We start from the raw sequence: 16,683 nt of genomic DNA, 5'->3' as shown, positions 1-16,683 counted from the left end.
AAGTTGCTAAAAGCTGTGAAAAGTTTTTACTAAGGATGTAAGGCATGTGTACGAGTAGGAAGAGAGGAAAGTGATTGGTTCCCTGTGAATGTCGGTCTATGACAGGAGTGTGTGATGTCCCCATGGTTGTTTGATTTGTTTATGGATGGAGTTGTTAGGGAGGTAAATGCAAGAGTTTTGGAGAGAGGGGCGAGTATGCAGTCTGTTGGAGATGAGAGGACCCGGGAAGTGAGTCAGTTGTTCACTGATGATACAGCTCTAGTGGCTGATTTGTGTGATAAACTGCAGAAGTTGGTGACTGAGTTTGGAGAAACTTTGGAGAAAGTTAAGAGTAAACATGAATAAGAGCAAGGTATTAGGTTCAGTAGGGTTGAGGGACAAGGTAGTTGGGATATAAGTTTGAATGGAGAAATATAGGAGTGGAAGCAGAAGTGAGTCACAGGGTGGGAGAGAAGGCTCTGGGAGCCAGAAATGTAAAGAATGAAATCAGAAGTGAAAGTTCATGAATTTTGGATAGTATAAGAATTACTCGAAGCAAAAGTGCCATATACAGATGACTACAAAAAGGATGCCTAGTTGAAATACCTTCCATCCTACCCATGTCAGGTTCAGTTGTAACTGATGTTGCAGCTTCAGAACATCATTGGCTCGTATATGAATAATCATATATTAGTGCCATGTACATAGATATCCATACATGATTAAGTAATTCCTTGCCACTGGTAGGTTAGAATATGAATATTTTTTTTTTTTCTATACATGCTAGCCATTTCCCACATGAGTGAGATAGCATCATGAACAGATGACTAAGCCTTAGGGAGAATTCCTCTCTTGACTCCTTGCTCTGTTTGTTCTTTTGGAAGTTGATACAGGAAGGGAAAATTTCTAGCCACTTACCCCCACCTGTCCTAGTTGCCTTGTATGACGTGCGTGAATACATGGGCTAATTATTTTAAGTAGTATGGATTGAACCAGGGCATGTGAAGCGTCTGGGGTAAACCATGGAAAGTTCTGTGGGGCCTGGATGTGGAAAGGGAGCTGTGGTTTCGGTGCATTATTACATGACAGCTAGAGACTGAGTGTGAACGAATGGGTCCTTTGTTGTCTTTTCCTAGCGCTACCTCGCACACATGAGGGGGGAGGGGGTTGTTATTTCATGTGTGGCGGGGTGTCGATGGGAATAAATAAAGGCAGACAGTATGAATTATGTACATGTGTATATATGTATATGTCTGTGTGTGTATATATATGTATACGTTGAGATGTATGGGTATGTATATTTGCGTGTGTTGACGTGTATGTACATACATGTGTATGTGGGTGGGTTGGGCCATTCTTTCGTCTGTTTCCTTGCGCTACCTCGCTAATGTGGGAGACAGCGACAAAGCAAAATAGATAAATATATTTTATTGTGAGCAAGAGGAAAAGTTCCAGATTCACAAAGGCCTTCTCATGGTAACTAAAACTTATCTGATTATGGTTAGTAGAACTAGAATCACCATATGAAAGTTTTAATCAATTATTAGGAAGCCTCCATGAAATGTAATAATTTTTGTGGATGCCTAAGTGTATTCCTATTAGTTAGTTATTCTTGGAGATTTGTTATCATATATGGTGTTTGCTCCAGTGAGGGTACATGTATGGAGTAAGTTATTATTGCTCTGATGGACACAGTCACTAATATCACCCAGATGAAGATGAAAGACAGTTCCATTATTTTACAGGGAGAGGAAATACAAGTTGATGAAAGAACTTCTTAGGAATTATATGAGAATACCATGATAAGTTTACCAATGATTTAGAAAAAATCCAGAGCCTGAGTATTTGCATGTTCATAAACCTTATGGTTAGACATAAATGTAGGATATGATTATTATCAAGATATTTACATATCTTGAAGATAAATATCCAGAAAAATGTTTCACTGTGCTTCGATTAATATTGTAGTTGGTTCTCTTGGATACTTTCCTGTAGGTTACAAATTCCTCTCTTTAACTGAAGATCTTGGTCAGTCTTATAGATATTAACCATGTGCTGCATCATTTTTTGAAATATAGAAACTATAATAGAGTGGAGTGATTTTTTGAAGAATGATCCCTAAGTGTATTGCGGGCAAGTTTCCAGACCCTTATTCCACCAAAGTAGAAAAAGGTCTTTTCTTTATAACTAATGTGTTTTTGTTTTATAGTTTTGATTCATCATATACAGTAATATGATACCACTTTAATTCATTCATGCTTCTCTATATGATAATGCAGATACTAAGAATGAGATCCTTGCAATAGTGCCATGCTTGTAATATAGTTGTACATGCCCTGTATCAGTTAATTTACAGAAGTGGTATTAATTCCAAGGTTTCATTTATGTAAATTAAATCTCAATTACTTCTTTTGAATTCATATTTCACATCGGCAGCTATTTTAATGTTAAGGACTTTCATTCTGTTGTCACTTTAGTATTGATAAAATTTTATATCCACAGCCTCATCACCACCTATGACCCTGGACCAACTTGATGCTGTTATCTTCCATTCTCCGTTCTGCAAGTTGGTGCAGAAGTCACTTGCTCGTTTAGCTTTCAATGATTTCCTCAATACCCCTGCAGACAAAGTTGCATCAAAGTACCCTGGACTTGAGGCATTTAGGTAAGGTAGCAATGTTATAATTTTGAATTATGACAGCTTCTGACCTTTTTTGCTCGTTCTTTTCATGTCTGAACTATTTTTGTGCACCCTGGTCATCTCTCTCAGTAATACCACTTACTATCATATCTGTCTTACATTGTCTTTCATTACATGATTACCAAACTCACAGTTGACACTCTACCACAAAGGAGGATGATTAAGGATCTGAATCACCAGGCAGGAATAAAGGGGGAACTCCTGCAATAGGTAGATTATCTAAGTGGGAGAGATCAAAGGATGCATGTCACAGAAGCTACTTCCAGATGGGTTGAGGTGACCAATAGAGTAACACAGGGTTTAGTTCCAGGACCATCACTCTTTTTTATCCATATTTGTGACTTGCCTTAAGGTATGGAATCCTACCTGAATATGTTTGCAGATGATGCAAAGATTATGATGGAAGTGAAAAATAAGAAAGTTTGCATCACCCTACACAGGGACCTAAACAGACTCCAAAGTTGATCTGAAACGCTGTTGGTGAAATTAATCCCAAACAAATGTAATGCAACAGAATTTTCCCAAAAAAATAGTAAGGCATATGTGAAAGTTTTGTGAGAATGGGCTGTGTAATGTCACCTTGGCTTTTCAGTATCTTTTATAAGGCTTCTGCACTGCTCAGGAAAATGCCTACATCCATTGGACAGGACCATAGGTCATAAAGTGTTGTGATGTGTTTGTGTGTGGAGAGTGTAGGGCTGTATATCTATATTTCTGACGCCTGTTCCCAACTGGAACTCTCAACTAACCTCTTCCTCAGCCTTGTCGAACCAAATAACCTTGCTTTTATTCACATTTACTCTCAGCTTTTTTTTTTCCCACACTCTTCCAAACTCAGTCTCCAACTTCTGCAGTTTTTCACTTGAATCAGCCACCAGTACTGTATCATCAGCAAACAACAGCTGACTCACTTTCCGGGCCTTCTCATCCCCAACAGACTTCATATTCACCCCTTTATCCAAAACTCTTGCATTTACCTCCTTCAGCACCCTATCCATAAACATATTAAACAACCATGTTGCCATCTTAAACCCCTGCCACAGACCGAAATTCACCGGGAACCTTTCACTCTCCTTTCCTCCTACTCATACACACATCTTACACCCTTGATAAAAACTCACTGCTTTTAGCATCTTACCTCCCACACTACATATTCTTAAGCCCTTCCACAAAGCATCTCTATCAACCCTGTCATAAACCTTCTCCAGATCCATAAATGCCTCATACAAATCTTGTTTTCTTCAGTGTTTCTCTCGCACATTCTTCAAAGAAAATACCTGATCCACACATCCTCTACCACCAATGAAACCGTACTGCTCCTACCCAGTCTGATGCTTTGTACATGCTTTCACCCTCCCATACAACTTAAACGGGTATACTCAACAAACTTATGCCTCTGTAGTTTGAACACTCACCATTATCCTCTTTGCCTTTATGCAGTGGCAAAATACATGCATTCTGCCAATCCTCAGGCACTTCATGATGATACATACATTCATTGAATATCCTTACCAACCAATCAACAACACAGTCACCCCTATAATAATGTTTTCAGCTGCAGCACCATCCACTTTGGCCACCTTTGCCCCATTTCACCTTCCTTTAGGTTTCCCCACCTCTCATCTCTTCACCAAACCACTCTCCATGACTCTCTCACTTCATATATCACCCTGACCAAAACACAGTACATCTGCCACTCAATCATCAAACACATTTATAAATCATTCAAGATACTTGTTCCATCTCGTCCTCACTTTATCACTACCTGTTATCATTTTTTCTGTTGGCCCCCTTCACTGATGTTGCCATTTGTACCTCCCTCCAAAACATCTTTTTATTTTCCCTAAAGTTTAATGATACTGTCTTACCCCAACTCTCATTTGTCTTCTGTTTCAACCCCTGCACATTCCTCTTGACCTCCTGCCACTTTCACTTATACATCTCCCAATCATTTGCACTCCTTCCATGTAAGAACAGCCCAAATGCCTATGTTTTCTCGTTCACTAGCAACTTTACTTTTTCATCCCACCACTCACTACCCTTTCTAATCTGCCCACCTCCCATCTTTCGCATGCCACGTGTATCTCTTGCACCTGCCATTACTGCTTCCCTAAATACCTACCATTCCTCACCCACTCAGTTCACTTCATTTGATCTCACCTCTTGCCATTTTTCACACTATCTCTGCTGGTATCTCTTCACATGTCTCCTTTCCAAGCTCACCTACTCTGACCACTCTCTTCTCTCTGAAATTGGTTTCACTTTCAAAAACCTACGAAAATCTTCACCCTCACTCCATAAGATAGTGATCAGACATCCCTCCAGCTTCACCTCAGCACACTTACATCCAAAAGTCTCTCTTTTACATGCCTATCATTTGATACATAATCTAATAATGCCTGATGAGTGTTTCTCCTCACATATGTACACTTTTGTACATTTCTCTTTTTAAACTAGGTTTTCCCAATCACCAGTCTTTTTTCAGCATGCAAGCCAACAAACCCTTCACCATTTCCATTAATAACACTGAATACCCCATGCAAAGCCATTATATCTGTAACTGCCACATTACTTACCTTTGCGTTTTAATCACCCATCACTAATATAACTGGTCTTGTGCACCAAAACTGCTGACACACTTACTCAGTCGCTCCTTTAACACTCACATCTTCTCATGGCCAGGTGCGTAAGCACCAATAATCACCTGTCTCTCGCCACCCTCTTTCAGTTTCACCTACATCAATCATGAATGGACTTCCTTACACTCTATCACACACTCCCACAACTCCTGCTTCAGGAGTAGCACTCCCCCCTTCCTTAGCTCTTGTCCTCTCACTGATCCCTGACTTTACTCCTTAGGTATTTCTAGACCATTTTTCCTCTCTACCCTTGACCTTTGCTTTACTCAGAGCCAGAACATCTAGGTTTCTCTCCTCATACATGCTTCCTGTCTCTCCTTGCTTCTCATCTTGGTTACATCCACACACCTTCAGACACCCAAATCTGAGCCTTTGAGGAGGATAAGCACGACCCGCTTAGCTCCTGTTTCCTTTTTGAGAAATTGAAATACAAGTAGGGGAATGTTTCCAGCCTCCCCACTTCCATTCCCTTTAGTCACCTTCTATGACACGTGGGGGAATATGGAGGTAGAATTCTTTCTCCCCTACCTCACGGGGCTCTATTTCTATATCTCCATTTATCTATACAGATTTTTTTTTTTATATATATTGGTGGTTAGTTATGATGTGGTTTGCATGTACTGATATAGTGCTGTTGCAGAGAACAGAGTGCCAAGCATACTGAGGTGGGACTTTATTATGAGGGTCTTTTATTCATTGAGTGTTTGTGGTTGTGAGGCAGAAAGTGATTGTTTTGAGTGGTTTGTGAGGCAGCAAGTGATTGTTCTGTGTGGTTTGCTTTGAAGGGTAAAAAGCAGACACCAGAGCATATGGCAGTAAGGATGACAGTGAGACACAGAACTGGTTCATCAAAACTGATTGTACTGTTGAATTGATTTGGCCATTCAGCATCACACGCCACCATCTTAGAATATGAAACAGCTTTAGCAGGAAAGCAAGGTCTTATTGAAGGGGGCATTCCTGAAGGTATTCAGTAAAAGGTCTTTACAGTCCTTGTTTTTGACAATATTGATTTTGGTGAAGAGACATTTGTCAGGCTAAGGAACAACACACACCACCAATGGTATTATTGTACAGAGGACTTCAGGAGTGACCACAGAGGACAGAGAAAGAAATTCAGAATTGAGTATACATAGATCAAGGAAAAGAACAATTGAGCCTCATGAGAAAGTTGGTTCTCTGAGGACTTAATTATTATGGAGGAGAAAACATTACAGTGGATGGCTCAAGGACATGGCTATGTATTGGTAAAGCTGGAGGATCAAGAGAGGATGCTGCCTGGGTGGACTGGATTTAACAAACTTCTGAGTGATGTTAAGGTACAATCACTCATGAGATATATCCCAATAATTGATGCCAGTTCTACAGAAATGACCACTGTCTTTATGATACTCAAGCGGAATATTGCTATCGCAGATCTGCTTCAGCTACCGTCCATAGTTGTAGTCTTTGACTAGACTATTTATTCCAAGGCCCAGCAGATCCTGTGGAAAGATCCAGAGATGCAGCAGTGACTTCTTCATCTGGGAAAGTTTCACAAAACCATGTCATTCATTGCTGTTTTAGGAAAACGCTTTCAGGATGGAGAGCTTCAGGACATTCTCATTGAGCGGGAACATTTGCTGAAGGATCAGTTTTGGGAGTGATGAGTGATGTTTTTGTGTTATCCCTTGTTTCAGCTCAGTAAATCAATGGTCACTTATTTATGCATATGGGTCCTTAGGCAGAATGCAGAATTGACCTATCATCTAAGGGCCAAGGAGCTGGGAGACAGTGTCTGTGAAGCATTAGTGGGTCTCCACTGTTTCACAGGATGTGATTCGGTCAGTGCTTTTAAGGGGAAGGGAAAAATCAAGGCGTGTAAGTTGATGATGGGAAGTACAGAGTACACTGGGCTGTTTCGGTGCATTGGGGAAAATTGGAACATTAAAGAGGTCTGCATGGCAATGTGTGAAAAATTTGTCTGAACTATTTGGTAAACCAGGTCTCTCTTCTGTGAATGATGTGAGGTATGACGTATTCCAAAAGTGTGACAAAACAGACACAACATTACCACTGAACAAGGACTCCTTAATGATACACTCCCAGTGAGCAAACTTTCTGTGTGCAATTCACAGACGTTGTCTCCGGAAAAAATTGAATCACCTGGCTGAGTTGGAATACTTCATTGATTGCACCAGAAATATTACAAAACATTTTATGCTCTTGCAAGAAAATGGCATGCTTTCATAGAAAGTGCTCTTGTTTCATGAATGGCCTGAAATGTTTTGAAATTTGCTAATGCACTGACTGTGATAATGTTGAATACAAACAAGAAGAGGACAGGCATTCTTCAGTGATTCTACAAGATTCAGAAAGCAGTGATAAGGACTTTGAAGAACCCTTCTACCTTCAAACCTGGCACAAGGTATATTATGACATGAATTCATTGCACTTTGCACATACATGTGCAGCCTCTTGAGAGTGTATCCTTATTTCCTTTCTTTTCCCCACATTTTCAGTCCTTGTAATTTTCTGACCTACAGGAGTCAAATGTGGCAAATGTACTAAGCAACCTACAGAAATTGGTCAAAGGTCAAAAAGAATTTCAGCTCATTTGCCTGTCCATTTGGCAGTTTTCCTTCCGATAGCTATCGGCACAAAACTGTAGGATGGATTTGATTGAAACTTAAAACAAAGTATAAATGGTTCCTGCATTACATGAAACAAGAGTCAAAAGGTCATCCAGAGGTCAAATAAGGTCAGTTCCTTCCAAAGCTCTCAGAGCTTAACTATTAGATAGATTTTAACCACAAACTTGAAGCATAACATATATAGGTCATATATTACATGGCCCTGGTGTCATAGGTCAAAAGGTAAAAAAAGAATTTGCTCCAAACAGCTTGGAATAAATGTTTCATGTAGTTGAAGTTTCAAGTTTGTTGACAACTTTGATGCAAGCTTCATTGACCTCCAGTTCAGCTGTGTAACTTGGCCTTTACAATGGTAATTCTAGTTTATGAATTGGCCTGTAGAGGGTTAATGTGCAAGCCAGTTATCTGAAACATTGCAGTTTTGGAGAGAACACCCCTAATTTACCCTAGAAACACCACTTTTTTATAGTTGCAAGGGATGTTGAATAAAAACTACTTTCTAGGCTGCTTAACTTGGCATGCCCTATGGCCAATAATTTATAGACAGCCTTTTTTGGGTGAGCTAGTGTTCCAGTTGTGTAGTGTAGTGTTGCATGTTTGTTGTTGCTACTTTGGTGATAGGTTGTTGTGATATAATTGTAAGGCTGTCTGCATTAGAGAGGACTTTCATACTGTAGTTTGCTGGATACTTCAATTTTTGATGCAGTTGATCTACCCTATCTAAATGGGAATGAAATCAGTTATGCTGTATTAGATTTCCACATGATCAATGAAATATAGGGAAAATTGAGGACACATATCTGTTGGTAAGCAGGTCCAGAGAATACCTTTACTTTGGTAATAATTAGTAGCTCTGATGATTGATTGTGGAGAATATATAATCAATGGTAACGTAGTGAGTCTCCAAGTAACAAGTATTTTCATTATATCAGGGAAAAGAAGCTTGAAGATACTTACTTTGACAAGGATGTTGAGAGGGCCTTCATGGACTACAGTCAGGCTTTATTCCAAGCCAAAACTAAACCATCATTGCTTCTTGCAACACAAGTTGGAAACATGTACACACCCTCTGTGTATGGAGGGTTGGCTTCATTTCTTGCCAGGTAAGAATCTGAAACTGTGGTTGGAGCCTTCTCACTTCTTCGTATACAGTTTAGAATATCACAATCTTGAATTCTATGTAATTGTAATATTTTGTGACCAAAATACTTGAAATAGAGAGATAGCTCAAAGCCAGGTAGGTTTAGCTGTGATGTGTACAAATCTTCATCCCTAACCTTTTCCCCTAGCTCAGAATGGGCATCCTTTCCCATGCAACAGAACTCTAACAAAACTAGGTACAATTCATGATACACGCATGAAATTCACTTTCCATGCTGCAAACACATACAACAGTCCTACAAAGTACTCACTTCATCTCCTCCTCACCTCTTCTCTGCTTGTTACCACTACCCATTTGCACCATTTACTGATGTTCCCAGTTGGTCTCACCATTAACCTCCTTCCAAAACATTTTCTTATTTTCCAGAAGTTTGTTGATGCTCGCTATCCTCTAGTTTTATAAGCTTTCTTTTATGGCTCGTACACCATCCTTCTTATCATCTTATGCTTTCTTTTGTACATCTCCCAATTACTTGCCCTCCATCCGTGTAAGTAATATCTATACATATTTCTTTTTACTTTCACTAGCAACTTAACTTTGTCATTCCACTACTCACTTCCTGTTTTTACATGTCCACCTACCATTTTCTACATACCAGAAACTTCTCTTACACATGCCACTCGCTCACCTATTCTTACTACCGTCTTTTCATCCACATCATTTCCTCTTTTCTGATTCCCCCCTACAAATTTTCTTCCCTTCAACCTTTAGATAAAGATCTAGCATCTCCCCAGCAGCTCCACTTAATGAATTCACATCCAAGAGTCTCCATTTTGCATACCTGCAGGTAACCCAATAAGGCTCACCTGCCATCTTTCCTACTCCATGCATACTTACATATGTGACTGTTTTTAAACCAGGTATTCCAAATCAGTCCTTTTTTAGCACAAAACTCCACAGACTGTTCGCCATTCCATTCACATCACTGAATACCCTCAGCCCTTCAAGTATATCTACATCTGTCAAATTACCCACTTTTGTAGCATATTTAGGACCTAAAGAATCTCTTATAGCAAAATTTTCATACTTTCTGGAAATGTTTCCATCATTTATGTAATTTCCAAACACTGGCTACATAGCGTAGGTGAAAGGAAAGAATCTTACGAGAAAACTCAGAATGGGTAATTAATTCATCATTTAGAGATTGTAGAGGCAATTTTTAGGATGACTGTGAATAGAATCTAAGTTTCTTCTGGCATGGGATGTAGTTGAAGTCCTGAGTGCACTGTATTTCCTAGTTGTACCTTTACCTTTAACCATTTCACCACAATTATCCTTCCATGTTTAGGTTGTGCACTCTGATGTGTAGATATATGATGTCAAGGTTTATCTGTTATCCAGAAAGATGCTGGGACCCTAATATATTGAGATAATCTCTTAGGACTATCAGCTTAAGGGTTTTTTGTTTAAACAAGCAGCTGAAAATGAGAGATGTAAGTACACCCTTCTAATGAAAGAGCATAAGTGTTGGCACTGACAGTGCATATTCTCATTTTTTGCTTGAAGCATTCACTTGCCTGTGTGTTAAGTCTAGCCAAAGCTGGAAATTTGATGTATAGCTTTTGTTGCAACTGATTATATATCAGAAGAAAACATATCCCTGTGGATTCATGGCAGCTTCTCTTCTCATGTCATGTATCTTTTATGATGTTTCCTTATGAATTGACTATTCTAATTAGAGAAGTTACCTTAGTTTCAGGGTTTTGATGTGGAAGACTGATTGTCTTCATGAAGTCAAGACTAATGAATACTTGCCATGTTGTTGAATTAAACCCTCATCTCTTGGGTTGGGAGCACTATCATCCACAGTAATGTTTTGTTGAATAGAAGTGTTTCTCTGAGTATGAAATGAACCCTGATGCCTATGATGTACTTGCCACTATATTGCTCAGGAGTTCTTACCACATAAATATATATTTTAGTGCTGGCAAACAGGAATTGCTACACTTTTGTGACAGCCAAACAACATGTAGAGTTTTCCTGCAAATATTCCATGTACTTTTTTTCAGCTCTTCAAGACATGGAGATGATCAGTAGCTGAACATTTTGGATGACGAATGATTTACTGTTCTGTGGTCATGTTTGTATAAGAAAAATGGATAAGGAAATTGGTTACGTCTAGATGATAACCATGGCCTTCTTTTACACAGCAACTCAGCCAGGAATCTAGTGGGCAAGAAAGTGGCCATGTTTTCTTATGGATCTGGGCTGGCTGCCACAATGTTCTCTCTCCGTATATCAGAGGATGCTGGACCCGACTCTTCTCTTTCCCACCTTGTAACTTCTTTGGCAGATCTTACTGTAAGGCTTGATTCCCGGACCAGAGTTTCTCCCTCTGTATTTGCTGAGACAATGAAATTACGGGAGAGCACACATCACAAAGGTAAGAGCCATGATATTTGGTAATTATATCTTTTCTCATTTCTCTGTATAGTTCCCCTCAGACATGAAAGGTGAATACTTGGTGATTGTATCTAATCTCATTTCTCTATATAGTTCCCATTCAACATGAAAGGTGAATAGAGTGAGGATTACAAGAAAGCAAACTTGGGATGAGTGCAAGGTGATTACTAGAATTTTCTTTATCATTCTGTGAATTCATTTTCATGCATGTTGGTACCAAGGTGAACAAGGCATATACAACTAATTGTTAGCCATGTAAATGGCTTTAATGAATTTTGATTTCTGATGCCATTTCAGTCTTACTATTTACATACTTTACTTTGTGAATGATTAATCTGGAATGTTATTTACACCTGATGGTAAATTTTACACCAAATTGCCCTTTCAGTGAGTTTGATGTGATGGACATGGCTACAAGCACATAAGTGTTTGTGATAAACATCAATTTGTAATTTTGTTTTTCATCTTACATATTTTTTCAGTAGCATTTGTTCATCAGTGATTAATCTGTGATACTATATGCACCAAATACTCTTGTAAATTGTATCCTAAAATTATCAATACAAATTGAGTCTTGATTGCTTAGTGAATGGCTGCATAGTGAGCCAGCACTTCAGTGGTTAAGTTGTACTCATTTGACCCAGGTAGCCGTCTTTTCTTTGTATCTCACATACATGTGGACTGTTGGCATTCTGTCCACAAACATATAAGCTCTCCTTGTCACATGTAACACATGACAACACTTAACTCACACAAGTCATTCTTTGCAACTCTAGATTTTCCTGTGGTGAGTGCTTTGTGCTAGCCCTCCATTTTGGTGAAATGATAGGAGCAATAGAAAGAGGTGGTAGGCAGGAATGTAAGGTAGAATTAGTTGGAAGAAGCATAAGCTAGGAGCATTAGGTAGAAGTAGTAGGCTGGAATATTAGATAGACACAATAGGTAGAAGTAGTTGGTAGGAACAGTAAATAGGAGCCTCTGAAAACATTGCAGTAAAGTTGCCCTCTGCCAGTGGCCTGTTAAGGGTGAGGTGCTAAATGCTAAGAAGCATGTCTGGAGTTCAACAGTTATGAAGAATCTTGCCATGGCCACCCACTTGAAGGAGTTTCCAAAGGACAGGCATCGAAGATGTAGATGGGTAGATAGATTGCTGCTTTGAAAATTCATAGACAATACATATATTTTCATTTTCACCCTCTCTGGTAATAGTGAATATCTTTTACCTATATCCTTCATAAATCTTTGTTACATATGTGTAGATCTGAAAACACTGCAATAAAGTTGCCCTCTGCCAGTGGCCTGTTAAGGGTGAGATGCTAAAGCTAAAAAAGCAGCTCTGAAGTTCAGGAGTCATGGAGACTCTTGCCATGGCCACCCACTTATAGGAGTTCCCAAAGGAAATGGGCATCAAAGATATAGATAGATAGATTGCTGCTTTGAAAATTCATAGACAATACATATATATTCATTTTCACATTCTTGGGTAATACAGAATATTTCTTTTAACTTAAATTCTTGATAAATCTTTGTTACATATGTGTAGGTCTATAGATAAATTTTTAGTGGATTTTCAAAGATTTGGACACGTTGTATCCAGTGAGAGCCAATATATGTGTTTTGGGGGATACATATGGAGACATTCATGCGTGAAAACATTGACACATTAGGTTCCATCATCTGTGAAGCAGTATCCCCTAGAATTTTCAGTGGATTGTGCTGAATATATATTTGTTGTGTAGATGATAGCATATAACTACCTGTAGCATTATGAAGATGATATGGTATACTGCTTTGCACCTAAAGTTATCTGCCTGACCAGTTCTCCTAAACTTTACATGTTTATTCTTTTTGAGTTGAGCTGAAAAGAATGTTGCTCATCTTAGATAAGATTATAAAAAACTTTGTAGAAATATTCCTAAGTGGTTGACATGAATGTTGCTCATCCTGAATAAGATGTAGCAATTGTAGATTTTTTTCGGAATATGCCTAACTGCAACAAGTGCACATAATGATATATGATATCAGTGCAAAATTCAGTGTCGACTTTGTTGTTGCCATCTTGAAAACAACTAAATACGATTTTCACTCTTATAGTTTCTGGAATGTAAACAGGGTTTGGTACTTAGTAATGATGAAAGAAGGAAGGCACAAAGAAAAGTGATGTTTTTCTGCACGATAATTTGTGATAACTTTGTATCTTATTGCTGCATTACAATATATTCAGGGCCTCATTTTTTCAATGAAATGTTTTAAGGCAGTTAAGATTATTGGCTCTTTCAGTACCCAAAAGGATTTATATCTCAGTTTTCTTTGATTGCTATATTACTGAACCCAATATATCATGTTTTCTTATTCTGTCCTACAGCACCATACACACCAGTGGGCAGCATAGATGTACTCTTCCCTGGCACCTGGTATTTAACCCATGTGGATGAAAAGTATCGCAGGCAATATGAACGGCGTCCTCTTATCTCTGTGCATGCTACACCTCCTATAGCCAGTACATCAACAAATTATGCACTAAAGGACTCTTCTTCTGTGTCTGCAGATTTGATTTCCCATCAGACTTAGTAGTACTCTTGGTGTCGGTGTCTCACCATTAAATCATTCCTATACAAAATACTCTACATATGATATTTCAGTGATAGTTTTGGCTTCTGTAAATGCACTAGAGATATTAAGGAATGCTGTCAATATTACTGACATATTTGTACAGATTTATGTTCTGTAGGCATTTTCTGTAAGTACAGCGACACTGAGCTTTTATTTGGCTGCTTGTCACTTTTATGTATAGTGATATTACAGTGTACACTGTTTATATTAAGTTATTGTATGATTCCCTGCATTTAGTATTCATTTATTCAGATTCCATTTTGATTTATGCTCTCCAAAGTTTTCAGATATTTCTGTTTAAACAGAATGTTGGATTGACAGAGGAAATCCAGTGTTAGTGCACATAGTGTCAGGGCAACACTTACATAATCCCAGACATTTGTTTTGCTTAGCTTCTGCAAACTTTCATGATCAGTTCATAATATTTTTTATAAATCCTGATATTTCACAAAAGTATGTTGATTCACAGATAGTAACCACAGGGATTAGTAAGTAGAAAAATATGTATTTCTGCATCATACAGTACATTTGATTACAGTGAAATAATGAACAAACATATTTGGTTCTTGAGAAATATTTTTTCAAGCTTTAACCAAGCTTTATCCAAAAATGTTTATGCTGTACTTTGAGAAAAAATCAATATTCTGTACTGCAAAAAAAGCAGAACAAGAAAACTATATTTCTGTCATACATTGTATAGAAAATGAAACTAGATGTAGCATTTTGCTGTACCAATTGTGTTATAGATACTTAGGAAATATATTACGAAATCTCAGCCAGAAATAATTGGTGAATGCTGTTGAAAGTTTATCTGATGTTTTGTAGATATTGCATTGTATGATAATATCATAGATATAAAAGATACTCTGATATAGACTGTGTAATGGTATTTCATTTCAATGATAATTTTGATCTAATCAAAGGTGTGTGGGCACCTGAGGTTGCATATTGTCTTTTTAGTAATTCTTTGAGTATTGAATAGTACGCTGGTATCAGTTGGGTCTCATCTTGGTCCTTCAGTTTGCTTCGGATATTCTCAGAGCCTGTAAATTTTGAGAATACAGGAAACCTCAGGTTGCACAAGAATACATTTTTTTTTTCTATAAAGGCCCAGTTCACGTACAGATGTCTTATTGAAGTCAAACTTTAAGAGAGAGAGAGAGAGAGAGAGAGAGAGAGAGAGAGAGAGAGAGAGAGAGAGAGAGAGAGAGTATCTTCTTACTTACCTACAAGTACCAATAATGATTGTGTGCCCTCACCATTAGCTAGACCATGCAATACTTGACAAGCTTCTGGAACACGATTAAGGGTTGGCCATTTTGATAACTGTTTCTTTTCCTACAGCTCAAAGCTTTGGACTCTGCCCTCTGATGTCTTTTCCTATGAGTTATCTGACAGGACCATTTGGTATAACTAGATGGAATAAAGAAAGTAAAGAGGGAGTGTGTGAGAGATTTGTTATGGCTGGGAGTGCAAAGGGAATGAATTGTGGTAGAGTGGGTAGGAAATAATACTTTGATGTGTTTTGGGCTTGGTGTAAAGAATGCAAGAGGGGCAGTTTAGAAGGAGTGTGTATAATAGTATGATTAAAGGGGCTGATGTGAGAGAAAGACCAACTGTGATATGGGGAAATAGGTGGAAGAGTACTGGAGGGAGAGAAGTAGGGGAAGAATGCATGGAATGATGTATGTGCTATGGCCACCTCCTTGTCGGGAGTTCCTGTAGAGAATTGGCATCTGAGATATAAATGAATAGGTAGATGACATAGAACATTTCAAAAGACAGGGTTTTCACTTTCAATGAAGGCCTGTCCATGATGTGGCCTTTTGTACTAGAGCTTCCAGTGTGAATAAGAATATTTGTTTTATCCTTGTTTAGATGCTTTTAGGGTTTGAAAAAGAGTATAAAGACAGGAGGTGAAAAACATTTCAGGATAGGTGTATGATGTGTACTAGAAAGATTATTGAATCTAGCCCAGTAACTTAGGCTTAATGACACAGATAGGAAGACATTCAGTCCTGATAGAGGGAATGTAAGATTATTGTTCCATCATTTTATTCAAAGGGAAGGTATAAATTCTCGGAAGCATCTTATTTTAATGGCTGACATGGAATGGGCAAAATATTCCCTGATCAAGGCCACCTTGGGTGAAGAGATAAGAGAATTAGAATGATGAATTGATTAGGGCTTTGCATGCATTTATTGACCTGACTTTTAAAGGTAGAAAGGTTATAAGGAGAGGGAGAGACAAAAGAAGGAAGAGATATTCACATAAGGAGAGGGAGAGACAAAAGAAGGAAGAGATATTCACATCATTTCTGCTTGAGGAAAGGAGTTATCATAATTGTTAATCCTTGACATGGAATGGGCAAAATATTCCCTGATCAAGGCCACCTTGGGTGAAGAGATAAGAGAATTAGAATGATGAATTGATTAGGGCTTTGCATGCATTTATTGACCTGACTTTTAAAGGTAGAAAGGTTATAAGGAGAGGGAGAGACAAAAGAAGGAAGAGATATTCACATAAGGAGAGGGAGAGACAAAAGAAGGAAG

At 38.4% G+C, this 16,683-nt stretch overlaps 1 protein-coding gene across 2 annotated transcripts in view; it reads left to right on the top strand.

The window, feature by feature from the left end:
* Positions 1-15,011, top strand: part of Hmgs (hydroxymethylglutaryl-CoA synthase) — a 41,291-nt gene extending 26,280 nt beyond the window's left edge. For both annotated transcript variants that reach the window (XM_071682946.1, XM_071682938.1), the window contains exons 7-10: positions 2,482-2,644; positions 8,885-9,055; positions 11,265-11,497; positions 13,883-15,011. In XM_071682946.1, the coding sequence (XP_071539047.1) occupies positions 2,482-2,644; positions 8,885-9,055; positions 11,265-11,497; positions 13,883-14,088 (773 nt within the window). In that variant the 3' untranslated portion in view covers positions 14,089-15,011. The remainder of the gene's footprint in view (positions 1-2,481; positions 2,645-8,884; positions 9,056-11,264; positions 11,498-13,882) is intronic.
* Positions 15,012-16,683: the final 1,672 nt, after the last annotated feature.

Source organism: Panulirus ornatus, chromosome 3 (genome assembly GCF_036320965.1).
Source record: "Panulirus ornatus isolate Po-2019 chromosome 3, ASM3632096v1, whole genome shotgun sequence".
Taxonomy (NCBI): Eukaryota; Metazoa; Arthropoda; class Malacostraca; order Decapoda; family Palinuridae; genus Panulirus; species Panulirus ornatus.
The sequence above is the reverse complement of the archived record's forward strand: the minus strand, read 5'-3'. Positions and strand labels throughout refer to the sequence as shown.